This window comes from Macrotis lagotis, chromosome 6, assembly GCF_037893015.1.
Source record: "Macrotis lagotis isolate mMagLag1 chromosome 6, bilby.v1.9.chrom.fasta, whole genome shotgun sequence".
Classification (NCBI taxonomy): Eukaryota; Metazoa; Chordata; class Mammalia; order Peramelemorphia; family Peramelidae; genus Macrotis; species Macrotis lagotis.
Genome location: NC_133663.1, coordinates 106317232 through 106342086, shown reverse-complemented (window position 1 = coordinate 106342086; position 24855 = coordinate 106317232). Strand labels below are relative to the sequence as shown.

The window sequence follows — 24855 nt, the reverse complement described above, 5'->3', positions numbered from 1 at the left end:
CCTTAAGTTTGAAAATTATGTAGATTAACAATATATCATAAGTTATGTGTATGTGTGTGTATATCTTTATGCATATATTTAAATGCACATATATGCTCTAACACAATAATATATACATTATATATACATTTGTATACACACATATGTGTGACACATCTATGCACATAGCACACATGCACATATTCCTATTTCTACATACATGCACAAACATACAGTTGCTTAAAGTTTAATTCATAAAGTTTTGTGAAACACACACACACACACACACACACACACACACACTACTTTTGTTTTGTTTGTTTTTGCGGTTCAGTGGGGTTGAGTGACTTTCCCAAGTTCACACAGCTAGGGCAGATTTGAACTTAAGTCCCCCTGTCTCCAGGGCTGGTTCTCTGTCTACTGCGCCACCTAGCTGCCCCCACACACTACTTTGTTAATTATAGACTGTATATATCCAGCTCAAATAATTCTTTTTTTAAAATTAATTCTCTAGAAGCTTAGAGTGGGAAAGTATCTCCCTAATCTCAATGAACCATTTCTACTTTATCCTTCAGTATACTTCAGTATTAAATGAGTTTTTCTTTGTCTCCTAGAGTCAAAGATCATTATGATACAGTATGAAAAATAATTTACCAGGATCATGCTAACAAAATTTAGTATGAAAATATGTAATTTTATATTCTTTTAGTTCATTCAGCGGTAACTCAAAATAACAAACCCCCTTCTAAGTCCCTGATCAGCTTTAGATTAAAAGTCAATGCCTGAAAGAAATCTTTCTTTTTAAAGAAAAATGTGATTTTTGATAACCTGGTTATGAAACAGTTCTGACAGAAGCTACTTTCCATTTAAGGTTATATAGTGACTGCACTTATATGAAGAGCAGCACACTGAAGTGAATCAATTGAATCTGGTTACTTTTTACTAGACTTCAGTAGAAATAGTAATGACATAGATTTCATTAAGAGATGGCTGATTTATGAATGAGTTTAAGACCACCCTGTTTGAAATTTCTGGTTTCATCTTGGTATTTGGGGTTTTTTTCCTACCTGTAACCATTCTGACCCCAGTGTTGTTTGTGACATTGCTATGGTAACCCTGAGGGTTGATGGAATTCCCTCAATCTCTTTTCACAGAGGGTGATGAGACAGGAGTGATGGATAGTCTGCTGGAGGCGTTGCAGTCAGGTGCTGCTTTCCGAGACCGAAGAAAAAGGACACCAAGGCCTAAAGGTAAATATTACACTTTTTTCATGTTAGTTTCTAGGGAATTATAACATAGAAGAGATTTTTTTATGATTTCTTTAAAGGCATGCATCATGAATACACTGCTCTGTGCTATAAATGTTTAGAGGTTCTAGCCTTTTGTTTAATCCTTTCCTTACAATGACAGATGTCAAGATGCTCATTCCTGTTAGTTGATGTCAATATCATTTACAAATCCATACACTGAATTTACTGTAGAATTATTAGCATGGCAGCATTTATCACTATATGTACATTATCTTTTTGGATGTCTTTGTATAAAAATTAAGTGGGACATAAACGTCACAACATTGTCCAGAATCAAGTATTTCATTGGTAATGTAGCATTGCTGACTTTCAGAAACTTTTAATCTGAGGAGAAAAAAAATATTGCTATTATAGTTACACTTTTTGAGGAACAATTTGTTATATTAAGTTTCTTTTGTTTCTTTTTTTTTAAATAGATATCCGACAAAGTCTCAGTCCAATCTCACAGAGGCCTGTTCTGAAAACTTGTAACCATGGTAATCAACAATACTTATGAATTGAATGTTCTTATCTACTTTTATCCTCTTTATATGTGATTTCAGAAGGCTTTGCTGAAATACTCAAGTTTCTAAGTAACTAAAGAATGAAAATATGTAGTTGATACCCATGCAAATAAGGATCTTGTAAGGATTCCATCCCTTCATAGTTAATTAGAGATGGTTTCTTATGTTGTACTGATTTTACTGAATTATATAAAAATTGGCATTGAGCTTATTGTTTGTAGAAGCAATGATAATATAGCCTTTGATGACTGCTATTTAGAGTTTCTTTTCATAGACCATAAGCACTCATTGAATTATGTTTTAAGTAGATGGGAAGAGTGGAATATCTCACTTAAAGGTATAATTTGAAATACTGAATTAGAGATTCTTTTTCTTCACTATATTTCCTCCCATTTGTCATTATCCTTTGAAATAATTGAATTAATGTCCTGAAAAAGCTTTAAATATCATTAAGGTTCATAGTAGACATTTACAAAAAGATATTGAAGCTAATTCAATGACTATAAAAAGGAGTTAGTTATGTTGAAAATCAACATTAAAAAAGTAAACCAAATTCCATTTTTACTTAAACATTGCTTTTGCTTAACTCTTTCAAATGCTGGCCTACTAATATAATTTCCAACTCACTCTTTATCAGAGTACTCTTTTTAATTACTCTATCTTTTTTGTTGAGTACACCCCCCCCCCCACTTTTTGCTTTTCTTGTGACATAGATTATAGGTCTATATTAATTCTCCGGTGCTTTTCTATAAGTTTGATATTATTTATCTTCAAATATTTACTGATTGACTTCAAAGTCATAGACTCAAATTATTCCTTTTCACTTATATGTCTCCTCTTTACATGAGGAAAATAAGAAAAAATTGTTTGAGTAGGTTTAATTCTATGGGCTTTTATTTATTATTATGTAAATTGAACCAATTATTTTGATTCCTATAAAGATTCACTGAATCATGAATCTTGTACTTTCAAAGCAAGAATTGGAAAAGAGTGAGCTTGTTAGGAAGGAAAAATAAGTACATGCACCTTCCTTAATACCATCTGATTCACAATTGAACCATATTATGGTAAGTTGTTTTATGAAATTGAATATTTTGTGAAAGTGATTATTATGATACAAATGTTTTAGGAAGACTCATCTGGAAAAAATGTGAAAGATGAATTGGAAATAGATATTACTAGTAGGAGATGTGTGAGTAGAAGAGTTGAAGATAAAGGTCAAGGCACAAATATAATTTGGTTTTCATTTATATTCGTAGAGATAACGGGTGAATCCATGAAAATAGATGATTTTCTAAGAAAGAAAATATTGAGAAATACAGTATTCTGGAAAATAGCACTCTTGTAGATTATCCATTTTCAGAGAATGAGAAATAGTTTTCAGAGATAGAAGAAGAAAAATCAAAGCTCCATGCATTTTAATTGACTATCCCCTAAGCCTGGAAGTTTCTTTCTCCTTGTCTACCTCATGGTTTCTCTGGCTTCCTTCAAGTCTTAATTCAAATCCTATCTTCTTCAAGAAGCTTTTGCAAGTCCCTTTCTTTTTGCCATTATCTCTATTCTATTATGTGTGTGTGTGTGTGTGTGTGTGTGTGTGTGTGTGTGTGTGTGTATACATACACACACATATATATATATATATATATATATATCTTTCTGGTAAATAATTGCTTGCATACTGATTTTATCATTTGAGTGTGAACTTCTTAAGGGCAAGGACAATCCTTTTTCTTTCTTTTTATGTCCCCCAGTTTTTCAGTACCTGTCATATCCTAGGCACTTTAAATGCTTGCTTGTTAGAAGATTATATTATAATGTGGCATTATAATATCCTGAAAACTTAAGTAGAAGACAGTGTATAGGATTGGAGTTTAAGTGCTATAGAAGAAGTAAAGTTGAATAATAACATGACTGTGACAATTATGTATAATACCAAGTATATTAATTTAAACATTTGATCCCATTTATAAGTATGGTGGTAAATATGTTAAAGAGTACTGACATTTAATTTCACCTTTAGGCTCCTGAGCTAATGACAGTTTTTTTTTTTTGCTTTGAATTTTACTTTCATTAAAAAATTATTCTCATCAACCTTAATTTACATACCTTTGTAATATGTGCTGTCACTATAAAATAACATTTGAACTGATGTTCTCATCTAAGTTCATTGTTTCTTGTGCTTTTCATTATATTTTATACTTTATCATCCACAATAAACTATATATTATTCATCTTTGTATTCTTTGTAGTGTCTCATATAGTATATATCAAATAATTTTTTGAATTCATGAATAGATGGATTATTTAAACATCTACTTCTGAACTATAAGACTTCAGAATATGTGGAAGTTACTAATTGTTTCTCTTTTAATGAAAAACTCAAAACAACTCTGTTCCCACCATCTAAATGAAAAAGAGAGTAAGATATTATTTCAGAAACTATATTGCACCTTATTATAACAGATATCCATAAGGAAAAGAAATGAGAATAATTTGAGCACTTTCTCCCAGTAAGTCAATTGTTTATCTGTGTTTGCTAACCCATTTTATTATCGTATTTAAGCTTGCAGAACTATTCAGTTTTATTTGAAAGTCCAACTATTCTTGCCATGTTGAATTTTGAAGGACCAACTGTTAACAAACTCCTCTACTTACGTTTTTAATGTTGAAAACTTGGAAAGATATTGAAATTGATGGAAAGCTTTGCTATTGATGATATGAATGAATAAGATGTTTTCTCCAGGCTTGTATAAAGAAAAAAAAAACAAAATTAATGTTCATCTGCCCCACAACTTGTTTCCTAGTATGATGAAATATACCATTAAGAGGAAAGTAGGGGCGGCTAGGTGGCTCAGTGGATAGAACACCAGCCCTGGAGTCAGGAGTACCTGAGTTCAAATCCAGCCTCAGACACTTAATAATTACCTATCGGTGTGGCCTTGGGCAAGCCACTTAGCCCATTGCCTTGCAAAAACCTTAAAAAAAAAAGTATAAGCTTTGTCCCATTTATGAAACTCAAAGCTAATAAAAGGAATCTCTGTTAAATAAGAGTCGTTTATCACCCCAACTTAAATTCACTAAAGAACTTTAAGGTCAATAAAACTAGCCACTGAGAGTAGTTGTTTTAAATGGATTATTTTTTTTCATTTTTAAATGTGACCTCTTTTTGGGCACAGTTAACTTATCAGATATTTCTGAACAATTAAATCCTGTTTTTTTTTCCCCCTAAACATATGTTTTCTCTTACTAAATTAGTTTTCTTATTTAATGATATAGTTTTATCTTTTTTTAAAATAAGATTAATCTTTCTGAATAGGTATAATTTTAACAGTTATAACTATTTAACAGTTACTAGTTCAAGAAATGGATTTGAATCATTTTAAAATTTTATTCAGTCATATGTTTCTTGTATTTACCATGTATTTATGCAAAATAAAGAATTGGCTCAGTAGTATTCCAACTTTGGAAAGGAAGTCCTGTGGGTACGTAAGACAGTTCTTCCTTTTCTAATTTATAGTCAGTGCATGACATCCTTTTGGCACAATTATTATCAAAGAGACTCTCAAACATGAACTGGTTACAAATTCTCAGGTAGTGAGGGTTTTGAATTGTTTTAAAAGGACATTTATGCGAGGAGAAGAAAATGTCTTTCATTAAGTGAATTTTCAAACCCATATGCTGAAGGCTTAGAAAAAAGAAAGAGAACTACTGAATCATTCAAGTCTTATCTTAGAAGACTTTAATCCATTTGAGAAAAATATCTCTACTCTTTAATAATTGACTGCAGCATTGTTCTTGTTTGGTTTAGTTTTTCATATTTTGACAGTGTTTTAAATCTTTTTTCCTTCTATTAAATGACTTTAAGACTCTTATGAGCAAGTGACTTTATGACTGTGTAGCTAGTGAATCTTTCTTCATAAAATACTTTAAGAGGTGACTTTGATGTAAACTTACATTTCCATAGAGATAGAAGTTATTGCAAATGGTCATTAAGTCTTGCTTTCTTCCTCCAGTCTAAACTGTTTAAGACAGATTTTATGTTTTCCTCATATAAGAGATTCATTATCCTTATTTGATAAATGAATTTCTTCCTTATATGTGGTCAAACTCCAGTCTTTTGGAATTATGGTCTTGCTTGAGGCCACAACTTGGAAAACTGAACATGAGCTAGAAGTACACTAAGTTTAGGAGAAATGAAAAGAAAGATGATTAATCTTTGCCCACATTAATATGATGAGAATTGGGCAACTGTCAAGCAGACATGGATGTTTTTAGAAGTTGTTAGGAATCCCAAAGATAGATCATTTCTGATCATGGATGCAACAAGAATTTGTTAATTACCTATTCTGATACAAGATCATGCTCTGTTAAAAATAGTACAAGTAGAATAGGCTACTTCCTTTCAAAAAAACTGTAATCTAAATGGGAAGACAGAAGATATAGGAGATAACTTGACAATAATTTTAAAGACTTTATTAGTATAGCATTTTCTATAACAAAAAAGAGATGAATTTCCATTTTTCTTGTATTCTTTGGCCATAATTTTGTACTACACATGAGGTGGTGCTATTGGATTTTTAATAATAATAATAATGATAGTGTCATCAATGGCACTTGAAATTCATATAGCTATACACACATATACTATTAAGATTTACAAACTACTTTTTTTTATTTGAGCCTCACAACTTTGAAGTATCCTCATATCCAGTTTTTTAAATAACAAGCTCAGTAACATATAGCAATAATAATAGGAAACAAGATTTGCACTCAGGTCTTTATATCCACTGCTGTGCTTTCATTTCAAATATCAGCTTGCATTTCCACTGAACTTCTTTGACTTACCATATGTGTTATGATTCCTATTGATTTGCCAAGTTTTTTTTTTACTTTTCAATTTTCTTTCATTTCATCATTTGCTCTCCATCTCTCACCAATTTCAAAATTCATTCCAAGTTTCTTATTTCTAGTAAGTTTTCTGTTGATAAAATAAACAATTAAAGATATGTGAATTTATAACTCTAAAGCCTTGTATAACTTAAGGTGTTATTTTTAGTATTAAATTGTAATGATCACTGTTTATACTTGTAATTAGTGACATAAAGACACAAAAGCGATAAATGCTTTGAAGGTTTCCATGCCGAGAAGTACTTTTTAAAACTTTAATCCAAGTCCATCATCATCTATATTTTAAAAGTTGGTAAAAATATTAACAAAAATGTAATAGTCTCCAAACTACTTGCCTTTTTAAAAAATAATAATTTAAACTAATTATTAAAAAACTCTTTGTGATTTAATTGTAATTAAAACTTCATTGATCAGGGGGTGGCTAGGTGGCTCAGTGGATAGAGCACTATCCCTGTAGTCAGGAGTACCTGAGTTCAAATCCGTCCTCAGACACTTAATAATTACCTAGCTGTGTGGCCTTAGGCAAGCCATCTAACCCTTTTGCCTTGCAAAAACTAAACAAACAAAACAAAACAAAAAAACTTCATTGACCAAATTCTCCAAATTTCTAGTTTTATAATTTTTAAGCCTAATTCCCTGGTATTTTCATCTCCCTCCTGCTACTCCATTAGGTAATAAAATTTCTTTGGGTGTACTATTTTAGTAGGATGTATGTGAATACTATTCAAAGCTAATTCCCTCTCTCCTTCCATCACAGTTTTTTGAACAGATTTTGAATATCAAATTGGTGCTAGATTCATTCCTCCCAAAAATATATGTGGCTGTAGCACAGGTGCCAACTATCCAGTTTGTTTAAAAAAAATTAAACATCAGTAAGAACATTGAACAAACTAATCTTTTATGGATGAAGCATAATGTCAAGTAAGAATCAAACAAAAAATTACTTTCCTATATGCTTTATGATACCTTGACCATCATCCACCTCTATCACTCAGTCTGTCAAATGATATTTTCCATGTAAAATTATAGACTTAGATAAGTGGTTTGTTCTATTTAAGAAATATGTAATGCTATTGCAGCACCCTTCCTGGCTACTTCTCCACTTGTACAAACTACTTATGGTCTCAATCCCCCTCAAAGAGTGGTTGTTCTCTTGAGTTCTAGGAGATAACCTTATAAATGGCTCTTCCTTTTTTTTTACCTCTGCTAACATGAAGCAATGAGTTTTACTAAGATGACTCAGAAACAATAGTAAAAACTTCCACCATAAGTACAGGCCTCATGCTGCTACAAATAGAAACAATGTCCATGAGAAAGAGAGGACTAAAGTTCAGTGTATAACAGATACATTCACAGTGTCTGCTGTTCCATGCCCTTGAAGTCCTTTATCTCTCCCCAGACTCCTGGCTGAGTTTTTCAGGCTTTCATCTGTCCAGTCCGGCATCACATTACTGGACCTTGCTTATTTCTTTGGTTGACCATTACTTTGCATCTGTTTCTCTTTGGACTAAATCTTTTCTGATCCTTGCTGTCTTCTTCTGGACCAATAGAAGAATAGTCCTCTATTGGCCAATATGACCAATAACAAGGGGGGAGGGGTGGAGAGAAAATCCTCTCCATGAATATTTGTCTGTCAGGGTGTCTTCCAAAACTACTTCCTTCTTTTGACCTGTTCAATTTTTAATGCCCTGTAGCTTCTCAGAATAATGATTTATTGATTTTCTTAGTGAATTGCATATTTTCTTTTTTCACCTTATTAGGGAGGTAAATTTGAACTCAAGACTTTCATGTTCCAAGTAAGTAAAAAGCATATGCAAAATTGTTTACTTCCTACCTTTTGCTGTTGCATATCTTCTTTTCCTTATTACTCTTTTAAAACATTTTGTCAATCAATGAGATAGTATATGAAAGAACTTTCAGCTCTTTGGAGGACAGATACTACATAAATCAAATCTTTTATTTTCTGTAATATAAGAAAAATAATTTCCCACAATAAATACTGGATATTTTTGTGTCTGATCTATTGAATAAAGCCTAGCACGATATGGATTCCTATAAATTCTAAATACTGCCCATACTAAAGAATAGTATTCTAGGAAGAATGTAGAATATGTAGGTAATTGTGATCTTTTCCCTTTGGGATTCATCTAAAAGCACAGGTTTATTGTAACTATGCTATCTAGTACATTAAATTCAAAAGAATTAATACAAATATGTTAATGATTCTTATTTATAAATTATTTTCATAGTGTAAGATAACTTTAGAAAGCTGACTGAAACAAATCAAAGTGGAAAAGAATAATCAAGATCATGGCATCTTCTCTGATTAACAGTGTGGGACATTAGTAAGATAAAATTCAGCATTTGATTTGTTAAGGTTCTGAAATCCAGAATTAACTAAAAAATATTAAGCTTTGATAGAGCTACCTTTTTCTACATTCATTTTTTTAAGTTTTTTTTTTACAAGGCAAATGGGGTTAAGTGGCTTGCCCAAGGCCACACAGCTAAGTAATTTTTAAGTGTCTGAGGCCAGACTTGAACCCAGGTACTCCTGACTCCAAGGCTGGTGCTTTATCCACTACGTCACCCAGCCGCCCCATTTCTACATTCATTTTACAAGATTTAGCAGGGTCAAAAAAATAAATGATTTGTTTGTTGACCTCCTACCTCACCTCTCCTTTATTCTTACATTAGTGAACCAAAGGTCTCAAATGGACAGCTGTAGTAAATACGAGGTAGGGACTAAATCTATGATTTCGAGAAAAGACTCTGCTAATGTAGAAACACAATTTTTATATCTTGCAGGTTTAAGGAGTTGCCTCTAACATTGAGAGGTTAAGTGACTTAATGAAGTCTCACAGCCAGTACACACACACACACACACACACACACACACACACACACACACACACACACACACATATATACGTATGTATATATACATACGTATATATATATACGTATATACGTATATATATATATATATATATACGTATGTGTATATATATATATACGTATGTGTATATATATATATACGTGTGATATATATATATATCAGAAGCTAGACTTGGAAGTTGTCTTCTTGATTTTGAGGCTCTCTCTTCTGCATTGATGCTTCTACGATCATCCATTTGTGCTATATGGAACTCTTCAAAGTTGACCTTTCTCCACTTTATGATTCTTCCTGGTACCAAACTGGCCAATAAGTAAACTTATGTAAAATGGTGATGGGAAGATCACATACTACTTATTGGTTCCTTGTTTTTCTTTTTTTTTCTTTTTTGCTTCGTAACATCAATTTATCCATAATGTAATCAGTAACTAGTGTCTGTAGTTTATATTTCCATATTTTATTATTGGTTTTTGACTGTCATTTTTTTTCAGTTATATGTTATTCTTTGTGACTTCTTTTAAGGTTTCATTTGTAAAAATATTAGAGTGGGGGAAGCTAGCTGATGCAGTGGATAGAGCTCCAGTCCTGGAGTCCTGTGATCTTGGGCAAGTCACTCAATCCCATTGCCTTAAATAAACAAAAACATTTTGAAAACATTTTGGAGTGGTTTTGCCAGAGGCTGGATTTGAACTTAAGAAGAGGATTCTTCCTGATTTTAGGCCTAGTGCTTTATCCACTGGGCCACCCAGCTGCCCTGATTTTTTTCACTATATTTTGCATAGAAAAAATATATATAGTAAGAATATAATAAATTGATTGACTGTTAAATGGAATGAAGATTGCTATAGTATTTATTAGTTCTACTACTAGAATAAAAAATGATGATCAGTAAGTACTATGGACATCATTTAACTGTGCTTTTAGTCTATATTAGTCAAACCTCTCTTTGGTTAATTAGTCTGAGGAACTGTCATACATTGATTCTCTAATAGAAATCCATAGAATATCTGAAATAAATGAATACTTTATTTTACTGAAGAAAAGAAAAAGATAGTCATATTCATTTAACATTACATCTGCTTTAATAAGCATGCTCACATTCCATTGTAGCAGCCTCAGGGTTAAATGATGCTGGCAATTTTGTTTTATTTTGAAATGTGATAATTAGACCTATTAAATTATATATGCATAATTTTCCATTATAGCACTTCATACAGCATAAAACTGTCTAATATAAAATGCAAATAAAAAAACCAAGACTCTTATTTACCACTATATCCATATTAAAAGTTGTACTACTGAATACTATTATGTTTCAAGATTTAAGTGATTGCAAAAAAATAAAAATGTTCAGAGCAAAATTTGATTTATAGCCTAATTCTAATATTGAATCAAAATACTGTATAACTTTATGATTAGATATGTGATTTAGCTAAGGCTCTTGTTTTAAATCCTTCTTAATGCTTACATTATAATACTAGTTAAGCCAGAAAGTTCTCAAGTTTTATTTGTGAGAAAACAAGAACAATAGTTTATGATTGATATTTTATCATCAGGTAAGAGACCTACTTTTCTCTCTCTCTTTTTTTTTTTTTTTTTTTGCAAGGCACATGGAGTTAAGTGGCTTCCCCAAGGCCACGTAGCTAGGTAATAAGTGTCTGAGGCCAGATTTGAACTCAGGTACTCCTGACTCCAGGGCTGGTGCTCTATTCACTACACCACCTAGCCACCCCCAAGACCTAGTTTTCTAATTGCACTGTATATGACAGCCTTCCCCTGCCCCAGAGATGGAAAGAGTGGGATTGGGAAAGAATTCTTTCATTTATAGTGATCCATTATTGGTAACCACTCAAAAAAGTAATGTTCTTAAATGCTCTCAAATGTCCAGTAGGAGAAATAGATGAAGGACAAAGTACAGTAAGGCATTTCTAGTTGAGTCTCTGAGGGCAAAGCAAATACTGCTAGTGAGAGCTCTTGGAATCATTTCTGCTTTGACTTTTTTTAGCAGGAGCTTCCTGCCTAATCAGTCTTCAGATTTAGATTTTAGCTTTAGTCTGGTTTTTCTTATTTTGCCAACCATTGCTTGAAAGGTAGATACAGTTAATTATTATCTGCCAAGCTAGCTTGGTTTCTGTTAATAGTAATTTCTGTAAGATCATAGTATTAAAAACTTGTTTTGTGAACCTTCACTATAAATATATTTATTTTCTTATCCCTTCTCTCCCTAAAATAAGAGAAGCAAAAGTGGATTTTCATGGATTGTTTAGTCCTAGAATCTTGAAAAATGAGTGGAACTGATTATGTATCTATCAGGAGTTAGAATTTTCCAATTAAGCAAGTAATATTCTGCCTTAATAATACTATAATTAAAAGATACTATTTTACTGTGCAAATATCAGTATGTCACCTAACCCTGATTAATTACCAATTCCATCTTTTGTAAAAATAGAAATAACATCCTCCTCACAGATTTGTGAGTCTGTACTGTGTCAGTACAGTGCTTTGTTCACTGTAAAAAGATAAATATATTTGTGTACATATATGTATATAGCCAAGTATATACAAATCGTTTTTTATTGTTAATACTATCATCATCATTCCTGTTTTTTCTTCTGAGACTCCTGACTCACTTGACTTACCTGGATTATCTAGCTGTGTGATCCTGATTATGTTCCTTATTTTATGTGATTCAATTTCTTTATTAGTGGAATTAGGAAGATGAACTGACCACCACTAAGATCTAACCCCACTATGATTCTAGCATGCCTACACTGTATATCCATATACAGTTAAGCAGGTTATATAATACATAAGACTATAGAGCATCTCTAGTGTCACATTAAAATTACTCATTTGAGGAACATATGACTAAGTAAAATGGTCTTTTTTCTTTGGTGCCTCATAATATGGAGATAAGTCTGAAGCCACAAATCAGAAGTTCTGGCAGTTCATAAATTGACCCAGATTGTGCATTTATTATCAGAATATTCTTTTCTTGGTTAAGACATATGCTCAGTCTGAAAACAGAGTTTTGATAAGGGACAAAAAGGATCTGAAGTGTCATGTTTGTAGTTTCTTATAGCACAATAATATGCTATTACATTCATTTTTTCAGGTACATTCAATTTATACTACATTTTGCATTGATAATTTTAACCACTTTTCAATTTATAAGCATCTAATTTGTTTCTGTTCTTTTGCTACCACAAAAAGTTCTACTATAAATATTTTTATGAAATTTTTCTTTTTGTTGATGATCTTGTATATGTCTAAGAAGGGAATCCCTCAGACAGTTGAAATGTTTTAACTACTTTATATGCATAATTCCAAATTATTTTTCAAAATATTTGTACTAATTCATAGTCAGCTCCATCAACAATTCAAGTTATGCCTTCATGAAGCAAATAAGCAGTTACAAATGAAAAATCAAAGCCCCCAAAGTTATTTTGTTTTCATGTTGCTGAGCAAACAAACTGACTGCTTTTTTATCCCATTGAGTTGGACTATTTTGATAAGTTGTTTCCTTGTTTAGATAAAAGTCTTCCTCTGAAACCATTATGGAATTATGGTGAGTCTGTCTTCTGAAAGACAGTGTGAGCAGAGCACAAGTTCAAACTTTTGCCAGTTTACTAATTAATACTACTATATTATGACCTTCAAGATATATCAAGATATGGTATTGTTCAAAGTTCTGGCTTCCTATTTGATGAGAGCCTAAATTCATTGTACTATCATTTATGTTATTCTAGAGTCTCATTTTTGTTAACCACGAACCAAAAATCCCCTAGTGGTTATTGAATGAGTTGTAAACTTATGTTCTAATAGAGAGTTATATTGAAAAAGTTTCAGGCCATTAAAACTCCATAAGATTCTGATCTAAATAATCACTCATCAAAATCCTCTAAGGTACTTTGTGTATCTGATTTTTTTTAAATTTTCTTGAAGACAACTCTATTTCACAATATCTATGTTAACTTCTAATATTTTATCACCTTTAAATTAATTTTACCCAAACTTAGAGTGATTTTCACTTTGCATATCAATGTTTGCAATAAGGAGTTATTGATAAGATTTCTCTTTGGTAAAATTTTATAATTTTCTCTATAACTTTAGTCATTTTTATTATCTTTGTCTAGAACATCTAGAGAAATTTTCAAGCTTTGAAATTTATAACCAAAAGTTAATGGAATATATTAAAAAAATCTCTGACCAAAATTCAATACAATATGAGAATTGCATTAAATGATGTATATATAGAAAGAGTTGTGCAGACCTCAAAATCCTATATTATTCATATCTCTTAAATATTAATATATCCTAGTCTTGTGTGTTTGTATGTATCTCTCTGGAGAATTTTATTGATAACACACTCGGATTGTTTTCTATTCCCTTCTAGGTGGTTTTCTGCATTTTTTTTAAATGCCTAGTCATTCTTACCCTAACCTTTATCTATATGGTTTGTTTGTTTTTTTAACCTTAAGTATATGATTTGTACTTGTCTTAATTGAATTTTGTCTTGGTTTTGACTAATCATTTGTCTAATTTATCAAGGTCATTTTGATTTCTTTCCCTATCTTCTTAAGTGTTTAACCTTTGCCCAACTTAGTGCCATCTGCACATTTAATGACTGAATTCTCAATTCATTAATTGGGAGTCTGCTCATTAAATTTTAATATTTTATCATCTGATTGCACATTATTTCCACCTCGTGGGTGACAGTACCTTGACTTTGCCCTAGATGTGCAGATATTTTTCATTTTCAATTAACATTTATCAAGTATCCAGAAGTTGTATGATACTATACTAGGTGCTGTGAAGTCTAAATTGTCTAGGTTAAGTGCAGTCCCTGACCTCAACAGAGTTTAATGTGAGAAGTTAAAAAATGTTGGAGTCCAAAAATATGAATAAAAATCATTGAAAGCATCCAATATAACTTAACACATTCTTTTTTTATATAAATAGGAGTCGGTTAAGTATATGAAATGATGATATTCAGTAGATCTAGGTTAATTAGGGAAGGCTTCCTAGAAGAATGAATTTAAGTTGGATCTTAAAGTAATGATAATGTCCTTGGGCCAACAAAAATAATTTTTCCATGATGTATTCATGTTCTTCAATGACTAATGAGGCTATTCTGTTACCTAATGACTTTGCAGCAATTGGGACAGATGTTTCTGTTTGCAGTATTTTTTTAATTCTATCAGTTATTTCTATCACACTTTCAGTAATAATAATAATATTTAAATAACACTTTAAGTAGAAAAGAGCTGAAAAGTGTTCATCTCTTTTAGCAATAATCATTGGTACAGTTCCTAGCAAAAATAACTGAAAGACTTCTCTTTCCCCTGAACTGAATCTCTGCTCCTGGAGCCCATTTAAATGGGGAGTGGAGAAGAGAGTTCCTAGGCCAGCCCTCTCTTTATTTCCATGACCCAGCACATTACCTTCCATCTGCTGCCTGCACTCCATGGTCAGCTTCATTTGGTGTTTTATCTCCCTCCACTGGAATAAACTCTGTGAGGGCAGGGACTGCCTTTTTCATATTTGTAATCTCAGCACTAGCACAGTGTCTGGCACACAGTAGGTGTTTAATAAATGTTTATTGATTAGTTGATTTTCCTGAGGGCAATTCAGCTACTACCCCTAAAAGTGTTGTCCTAGTTAAAGCTATAGAAAATTCTAGAAACTAATAAGCAAAGACAGCTTTTCAAACTGCAGATAACTCCTCTTTCCTCCAGTCATATTCCAATAGCCTCAGTGCGCCCCTCATTCAAATGGTTCTTTATATTATCTGCCAAGCCTGCCCAACTGCTTTGGACGACTCCTGTCCACTTCTGAATTCTTCCTTCTATATGGAGCTTTTCACCTTCTTTGTCTTCAGTTGCTACCATATTCTGACTCCATGCTTCAAAACACGACCACCTTGTGTTTGGTGATTCACCTCAGCTTTATGATTAGAAATACATAAAAAAAATTCACCTTTCTATCAATCTTTCTATAGTTATTCCATAGTCTCCTAACAGTTATAGGTAAATGATCTTGATGGAGCACAACGTACTGAAGTCAAATTTACCTAATTGCTGTGCTTTCAAACAGACCTCAATATGTTTCTCTAAGGGGACAGTTTTCTTTCAGAATGGTCTGTCTCTCCAAGCATTTTTATATGAGAGATTTTATTTCTTCTTAGGCTGATTTTATCATTTTTCTATATAGAAATGTTCTTTTTCTTCACCTTTCAGCAACCAAAATATTATCAGAGAAACAGGAAAGCTCCCATTATTATATGGTCATCTGAATTAGATAATGTAATAAAAAGTCTATTCTTGCAAGAGTTATTACAGAAGTTTGTCCAGGTCAAAATGAAAGGCATTAGACTTTTCCATCAGTTTTTCCTTTACAACTATTTCTTCTAGTCTTCTTTCATGATAGTATTTGTCCTTATTATTTTCTTAAGAAGAGATAAGATCTCAGAAACTGTAAAAATACTGCATTATTATTTATTATTATTTATGCTTATTATTGAAAGCTAGGTAGATGCATATGTGAGTACCAGACCTGGAGTCAGGAAGACTCTTCTTCCTGAATTCAAATCTGACCTCAGATACTTAATAGCTGTGTGAGCAGGTCCCTTAACCCTGTTTGTCTCAGTTCATCTGTAAAATGAGCTGAAAAAGAAAATGGCAAAACACTTGTGTCTTTGCTAGGAAAACTCCAAAGGGGGCCATGAAGAGTTGAACATGACTGAAATGATCGAACAATAACTGAATCTGTAGCTGCAAGCAGATCATATTTTGAATGGTTATTAAAGATTTTGTCACCAGTTAATCAGATGCCTGTATAAGGTTTAAGAAGTAAAATGTCACCTGTAGCACTGCATAACACAGTCCCTGCCAAATGAAGATCATCCCTTGAGGGTTAATCAGAGAGTTTTCCTGGATCTTCTCCTGGGATATTATGTATCACCATGAGTGGCTCTCTATGCCAAACATTTGGCTCTGCCATAGAGTCACTTCATGATCATCTAGGTACCTCATTTTTTTTGCTGTTAGGATGAATACCTCCATTTTACTTGTGTTATCACAGAATTCATTCCAATTTGTTATTCTTGCCCACAGAATGTTTCACAGCCAGCTTTTCTGATGATAGTTTGTTTGGTTTTAAAAAGTTTAAAAAACCAGCTGACATTTTCAATTCCTACGTAATCTATTAACACTATGGATTCCAATGAATTATTTCAACTTAGTCCAAATTAACCAGTATTTGTGATAATTACATTAGACTTTGCTTATTTTCACTCTACTAAGGATCATTATCCACCTGAGTAGCAGACTTTTTATCCCCACATAACCTAGTGGTCAGGAAAGGTGTACAGGGAAAACACTTATACCCAGGAGTTTTTGCATTTACCTAGTTTTCCTACATTCCAGTTATTTTTGTGGTTTAAAAAAAAGGTAGAATAATGGCATTTTCTTCTGGCTATTAAAAACCACAGGTATACATTAGGTTAGAAAACTTAAGAAGCCATTTGTTATTAATTTAAAAAACCCTTGTGCCATGAAGCAAGAGTGTGAATTCTGGCTGTTCTGTTCAGTAGTGGTCATAATGCAGCAACACTTGCCTCAGCCAAAGCCCCATGTTGTCTGGGCAACTTCAGTTGCCATAGCAATGAAATTCTGTTGAGGGAGCAGGGCGAATGCTAATTGTGCCATTTGTTGTTCCTTCTGTCGATCCCTTAACTAGCAAAGTTGTAGAGCAGCCAGAGACTTTGGGTGAACAGCACAGAGTGCCCCCCAAAGCATTGCCACCGAAGGCAGCAGGCTGCTCAGTTTAAAAATTGTTTGAGCAACCAACAGGGCTGACAATGCCACTGTGTGGGCAGAAGCACAGCTTGGCTCACACTTTGACAACTGTTGATCTGGGAGTTAGGGAGAGGACAAGATCATTTTAAAGTCTAATAAGAAGGTGCTGATGACATGAAGAGAGACAGATACTAGGCAATTCTTAGCAACCTGCATTTAGACCTCAACTCAAAACTGTTGAATCCAGAGGCAAGAACCATGACTTGTTATTATTTTTATTTTTAATTTGAATTGCCATTAATATACCTGTGATTAAAGGATTCATTAGATTGAAAATAGCTTATTGGAATTCATAAGACTACAAGATTCAATTTACCAGACTATTTTCCCAATAGAAATTTTTTTTACTATTATTCTAAATCCTTATTTTTTGAGGTATGTGACTTGACTGGCAAAAAAACAGGTCAAAAACTTCAGTTTACCTCCATTAGATGAGAAGAGTCCCAGTTTGGAAAACACAAAGACATTTACAGATTTGGGTAAACTCTACTGCTCGTTTAATTCAAGAAACAATAAGCTTCAACCTGGAGAAAAATTGCAAGTAGTTAATATATTAATGAAATCTAATTGCTTCTTGTACTCTTAAAAAATAAATCATATAAATGATTTTATTTAAAACAATTATTTATTTAAAACAATGGTACTTCAAATATTTTTACTAATCATTTATATGATTTATTTTTTAAGTACCATTGTTACTGCTTCCTTTTAGAAGTTATTTTTTTTTTACTATAAAATAGTTAGGATTAAAAATTTGCTGCTTTGCAAACAGCAGTACATTTCAGATTAAAATATATACGCATATGTAGAAGATAACAAGCTTTAGTGGTCTTAAAATGAGAGGACTGCCTACATTAGCTGGGTCAGTACATGATTTTAATATATGAATTTGTGTTTTAGAAGACAAGCTTTAACTTTTGCTTTATCTAAAATAGCATCATAATAAACTATAGTATTGTGTTAAGACCTATTTTAGCTCTCAGAAATTAATTACTTTCTAGTCTGTTTCATAAATCACAAGATACTTCAATATAGAAAGTCCTGGGAAAATATAGTCCTCAGTAAATGCTAATTAGCTGTCTACATTTGGCATGTAGAATCTGGAGACAGTCAAGAGAGTTGTCTGAAATCCAGGACACAAACAAGCCTTTCCTTTGGGTTTTGTTTTTCCCTGGACACCCCTGATGGTTAGATCCAGTTCATTTAGCCCGTAGTTAATATGCATAAATGTTTTACTAACTCAGTTATGGTTTTTGACACTGATTGAACAACCTGTGATATCCATTGCCAGAGATAATGTGCCAGACAGTTTATTATGGGTCATGAACACTCCCTACCCACCCAAAGACTAATGAAAATCTTCCTCTGTTTCCTGCAAGAGCCATTGCCACAAGATCCTCCCTTTCTCTCCCATTTCCTTGAACTGAGTTCACAATCCAGGGATAACCTTGTTGGAAGTATGTAAAGTACTTAGTAAACCTTTCGGTTAGTCTTGTATCTGCAATAATGTCTTCTTAGTCTTTTGCTTTGGCTCTGGATCTTCCTTTCTTCTGTCTTGCATTGTTTTAAATTTCCTACTTTGGTCCTACTAAATAAATAAATTCCAGATGTTATGTTTAAATAGAGAACGGGGGTGGGGGTGGGTAGAGGGTGTGAAGTATTAGTGAAATATTAAAAAATCTGCTTTCCTGGCAGGCACAACTGTCAATTCTTGTGGAAACAGGCTATCCTGCAGCTTTGCCAAGAATAATGAAAATTTAAAAGCTTCAGATTTGCCAAAGTTGTAGATCCCTATTTGACTCCTACCTACCCCCTGATTTCCTTAGAAACAGGATACCTTTATTGTCATTGCATTTTATTTCTACTATAGCTTTACCACCTGTACTAAACATGCCTGTAAAAGAGTCCAGAAAATAAAGGTTATAATTAAAGGGAACTATATGGAGAGAAAAGCAGTTTACCAATCTATTTTGAGCATTGTTTTCTTTTGCTGTTAATAAATACTGTTTATTTACCAAAAGCAAGAAGTTATTATTCTTCCCTAAATCCAATGTAATATTTTTGCATCATCATAAGCATTTTAATATATTTTAACATAAGAAAATGACAAAATTTCTGTGATATATGTACTTTAAAACTTATTTTTTAAAAAAGTGTCTTGTCCCTTTATTCCCTTGGCATTTTCAAAGAAAATTGGACTTAAATATGTGTTTCTGGCTGCATATAAATGTATACAAATGGGTTGTAAATAAAAGCTTTAAATAAAATGAAAATACTCTAACAAATATATCATTAATTTCCCACTAAAGCCATTAAAAGCCTTCTATCATAATATAAGTTATATAAATATATAAAAAAAGAGGTTGGTATCATCATATCAGAGTAGGAAGAACTTCCCAATGGATCTTCAGATAACTATTGCAGAAATATAATTGTCCCTATTTTCTTTGAAATGTTTGTTTTTCTTTAAAGAAAAAGGTGGGGGTGGTTATGCACCCTCTTGTGCCTGTAGGTGTACGACAATACTCTCAGGCTATATGGAATCTTTTTTATTATTTAAAATTTTTAATTATTTAAGGCAGTGGGGTTTGAATGACTTACCCAAGGTCACACAGCCAGACAATTATTAAGTATATGAGGCCAGATTTGAACTAAGGTCCTCCTGACTCCAGGGCCAGTGCTCTATCCATTGTGCCTTAAAGCTGCCCCTATATTGAGTCTTTTATTAGATGCCTGTGATACATATCAGAGTTTATTCTAATCTTTGCACACAGACTGCTGATGCAAATAGTGAAGCTGGTCTAAAATTAGTAACAGACACTGTAGATTTGAGGGATTATTTTCAACCTAAAATACTACTTTATTTGTAACTATTAAACTTATTTAAGGATTGCAGTTAATATGATTCTCAATTTTATTTTGTAGTGAATAATTGGTCCTAAGACCTATAAAATGTTTCAAGTTGTTAGAGTAAAATAAGGAGGGCTGGAGAATTATTTCTTTTTCATGTAATGTAGATTTCCCTGTATTGTAAATAATTACATTAAATTTCTGAGTTCTCTATATAGTAAAATGGTATGTTTGAGTTAAATGCACCTATGTTGAAAATCTTTTGACTGAAAACAAATCAGACCTTATTGCATCAGCACTTTTGTACTCTATATTATAGTGAATAGTAAGAAAACCACTACATATCTGAAGGGCTTATTCTGTTATAGAAAAGTAACTTTATTTCCTCTTTTTCTCTTCCTATATAATTATCTGAAAAATTTATACTATTATAGAAGAGTTGCATCATCATGTCATAAACCAAAGTAACATGTTATCTAAATAATATATCTGTGAATGCACAGACATGAATCAAGAGTAACCCATCTACTGTCCCCTTGATAAAGTTGTCAGTTCTCTAGGCTGGCTGTGACTTCTCTTTAATCTTGGTCCTCATTGACTTTAGTCTTGTGCTGATTTAAGTTCATGGCTTCTAAATTGAAGCATTGAAGATCACTGATAATGACATGTAGAAATTCACTCAAGTTGGCCCTTAACTAAGCAAAGCTGGAAAGAGATCCAGATGGAGAGGAAGGGGAGATCAAACCAATGTGAGAAATAACAAAAAAGGATTTAGAGTATTGATTAGTTGACTTAACCTTTTAGATGACAATTATAAGTCATCTGAGCTATAAAGGTTCTGAAAGTGGAAGGAACCGAACAAGAAGAAATGAGTTTTCCTGGAAGATAGTTGAGCTGTTGCTTGAGTTTGAGGTCATTCTGTATTTTTTTTGTCATTAAGTAAAAGCTGGTCTGTTTTGTTTGTTGTTATTAATCATTTTCAGTCATGGCTGGTTTTCTCGGCCAAGATACTGGAGTGGTTTGCCATTTCTTTCTCCAGATCATTTTACATAAGCAGAAACCAAGGCAAACAAGATTAAATGACTTGCCCAAGGTCACACAGCTCATCAGGATCTGGGGCCAGATTTGAACTCATGAAGATGAATCTTTCTCAATGTAGGGCTGACATTATTCATTGCACCACCAGCAGTCCTGGTCTGTAGTTTATATCTTCTTAGCCTAAGTGAAGAACTGAAGAGCTTGTTCAGGAAAACCCAAGTTAAATGCTGATATTTCTGGGGAGAAGTGTTTGGTAGAGGGGTGGCTAGGTGGCATAGTGGATAAAGCACCGGCCCTGGAGTCAGGAGTACCTGGGTTCAAATCCAGTCTCAGACACTTAATAATTACCTAGCTGTGTGGCCTTGGGCAAGCCACTTAACCCCTTTTGCCTTGCAAAAATCTAAAAAAAAAAAAGTGCTTGGTTTGGTACATCTATATTCCTTGTTCCTGAATTCTCTGGTCACATGGGGGGTGTTTGTGTCCCTTTTCCCCTTTTGTAGAGTGATTAACTTTGGTTAAAGATTTTATTTAGAGTTTTACAATTTTTCCCCCAATCTCACTCCCCCCCACCCCCACAGAAAGCAATTTGTCTTTCTTTACATTGTTTCCAAGTGATTAACTTTGGGAAAGAGTAATATGCATATGAAGTGAAACTTTTTTTTTTTTTTACAATTTACTAAGCTATCTGATTGATTCAATTTTGCTTTGCCCAGTGTCCTGGTCTTATAAAAGTAATAAACCCATTATTGGGAGCTCAAACCCTATGGTTTTGAATAAATATTTAGTGCAATACGTAGAACCTCATATATGAGACCCATATGTAAAAGAAATATAAGCTGATGGATTTAGGACCAAAATGGAGCAGGAAGATCATTAAATCCAACCCACCCATTTTACAGATGAGAAAACTGACCCAAAAAGGTTATGTCAGTTGCCTGGCTCCACATAGCTAGGATGTGTCTGAGGATAGATTCAAGCTCAGATTTCCTTGACTCCAACTCTAGCACTTTGAGTTCCTATACTAACAACTACACATGATATGAAGAGCAAATTAACAGATTATTGGTACCTATAGGGTATAGAGTTTAAAGGTCCTATAAATAGTGAAGCCATTAAAATATGATATTGATAACAAAATAAGAAGAGGTTGAACTTTAGGGAAGAGATGAGAAGCCCATAGGTTTTGAAGGGAAAACATTGAATCTAAATGGAAAAGTCTCCTATTTCCAAACCAATGTTCTCCTACTCTAGCATAGTAAAGTTGAAAGACACCTGATTGAAACATGGCTCCACTTCCTACCTTGTAACCTCAAAAAATTCATATCATTTCTCTGAGTCTTAGGTTTCATCTTGGTCATGTCAAGGTGACCAGATAAATCTCTTCCAGTTTTAAATTTCTGAATCCCATGATTCTTCAGCTACTTGTAGCAACAGCTTAAGATGGTTTAATTAAACCAACTCACATCTTCTGCATTCTTCTTGAACAATAGCTTTTACTTTTTTCTCCTCTATGGTATTCACATTGCTATCAACTGAGTTTAGGTTCTTCTCATGCCTCATCTTGACTGTTACAACAGCCTCCTCATTGTTTTCTCTAATCTCCAGTATCTCCCCTTTTTCATAATGCATTCGCCAATGATCTTAATGGTCACATAATTGTTCAAAAAAATCTTCAGTGTCCCTATTCCCCTTCCTCTCCATTGTCTATAGGATAAAATATAGAGTATTTAGTTTGACATTAATGCTCTGTCTCTAATGAACCCTTTTCAGTTTTATTTCAAATTAGCCCTTCACCCCCCAACTTAGACATCTTTGAATTAGTGCTAGAAGAATGAGGAATGGAGCCGTGATTACTCTCTCCTCAATATTATTTCCAGAATTTGGAGGCAATACATGTCTAAATGAAATATTTTGTTATAAATCAGCATTCACACTGGGAAGGCAAAAAAGAGACATTGAAAAATGCTATTCCAAATGAGACTTATTGAAGGATATTTTCAACAACCAAAAAGACTCTCAGGAGACATGGAAATGGATAATATTTCAGCTCTCCAAGTGAATGTCAGGTTCTGTAATGGGAGGTACTACACCAATGATGGCTTCTCAACTTTACCTTTATCAGAATATCTGATGTGTTACTTATGTTTTATTAATTATCTATGATTCCCAGGGAATAGGTGGGGAAGAGTGGTGCCTTTTACCTCTGTGATCACTGAGCTTTAGTTTGTGTAATTAAGTAAAAGTAAAGGAAGGAGAGAAAAATGTGCTGCCTCTCATGTTTGGTTTTGTAAATTTATTGGGTTTATTCAGAGAGAGAGAGAGAGAGAGTGAGTAGATGCAGAAATCAATTCATAGTTCCACTAATATTGCCTAAATGAACCTATTGTCCCCAAAATTTATTCTAAACTAATTAAGTTTTAATTCTTATAAACTTTTGTCCAGATTCTAAAGCATGTTTTAGGTTCCATTAACAAATTAATATTTATTCAGGGCTTTTTATTCAGCATCATGTCTATTGAGTTATCTGGAATTTTTGAGGTGGATAAGCAGACAGGTATTGTAGGCTAGCACAGTCGATCCTAATGCTACTAAATTTGCCAAAACTATACCAATAGCTATTCTACAATCCCCCTCCCATCTCTATGCATATGCTCAAAATATTCTCTTATACTTTGAACATATTTTTACCAAGTTTTCCTTTAAAGGTCACTTTGAAGATGCCACTTCTATGATACCTCATGGATAATCTTTGTAAATAAAATATATCTAAGATGCCCACTATATTGAAGTCTCTCTTTTTTCCAATTTTTTTTTTGCCAGTCCACAATTTTTATTCAAGCAATAATGTTCTCAAGAGTGCAAGCTCTCCTATAAAAATGAAAAAGTGTGCATATGTAATAATTTATTTGTGGTTATTGACTTTAGGTGCTCATAGATGGCAATGGATCTGATCTAGTATCTGGTTCACCTCTCCAAGGGAGAGATTGATTTCCATCTTTATGGACAGCAAGAGGGCCATAACTGATGAAATTATTCCTCCCCTCTTTATCTTTAAGTGGAGTATTGGCTAGAATTATAGTTATCCACTAATTAGTGATAGTTTAGATGTAAAGTAGATTCAGAATTAAAGATATTGTCCCTGATCTCTCTCTTAGAGAGTAATTTTTTTCATATTGCCAGACTTAGTTCCCTCTCACTAAGTAGTGGTTATGCAAAAAATCCATTGCAAATAATGAATAACAAATAAATATATTTAATCAAGCAAAACAATATATTGAATTTGAGGGATTTGTAAAGATTAGAATAGACCAAAATAAAATATTCCTGGTCAACCAAAGATGGAGAAAGATCTCACAGAGGGGAAATTACCTTCAGCAGATTCCAGGGTTTTAAGAGCTAAAAGTGAAAGGTCATGGTGGGGCCACTGGCTTCCCCTATATGTCAGCAGCTTTGGGCAGCTCAGGAGCCATTCTTCCTTACCTCTTGATCCTCAAAGACCTTCTCTTTAGTGTCAG

At 33.0% G+C, this 24855-nt stretch overlaps 1 protein-coding gene and 1 long non-coding RNA gene across 10 annotated transcripts in view; one reads left to right on the top strand and one right to left on the bottom strand.

The window, feature by feature from the left end:
- Positions 1–1091, bottom strand: part of LOC141491147 (uncharacterized) — a 31676-nt gene extending 30585 nt beyond the window's left edge. Inside the window, exon 1 of the long non-coding RNA XR_012469482.1 lies at positions 1047–1091. This is a non-coding gene — a long non-coding RNA (uncharacterized LOC141491147). The remainder of the gene's footprint in view (positions 1–1046) is intronic.
- DIAPH3 (diaphanous related formin 3) overlaps positions 1–24855 on the top strand; it is a 543832-nt gene that overhangs the window by 420133 nt on the left and 98844 nt on the right. For all 9 annotated transcript variants that reach the window (XM_074191775.1, XM_074191779.1, XM_074191781.1 and 6 more), the window contains 2 exons: positions 1134–1229; positions 1706–1765. In XM_074191775.1, the coding sequence (XP_074047876.1) occupies positions 1134–1229; positions 1706–1765 (156 nt within the window). The remainder of the gene's footprint in view (positions 1–1133; positions 1230–1705; positions 1766–24855) is intronic.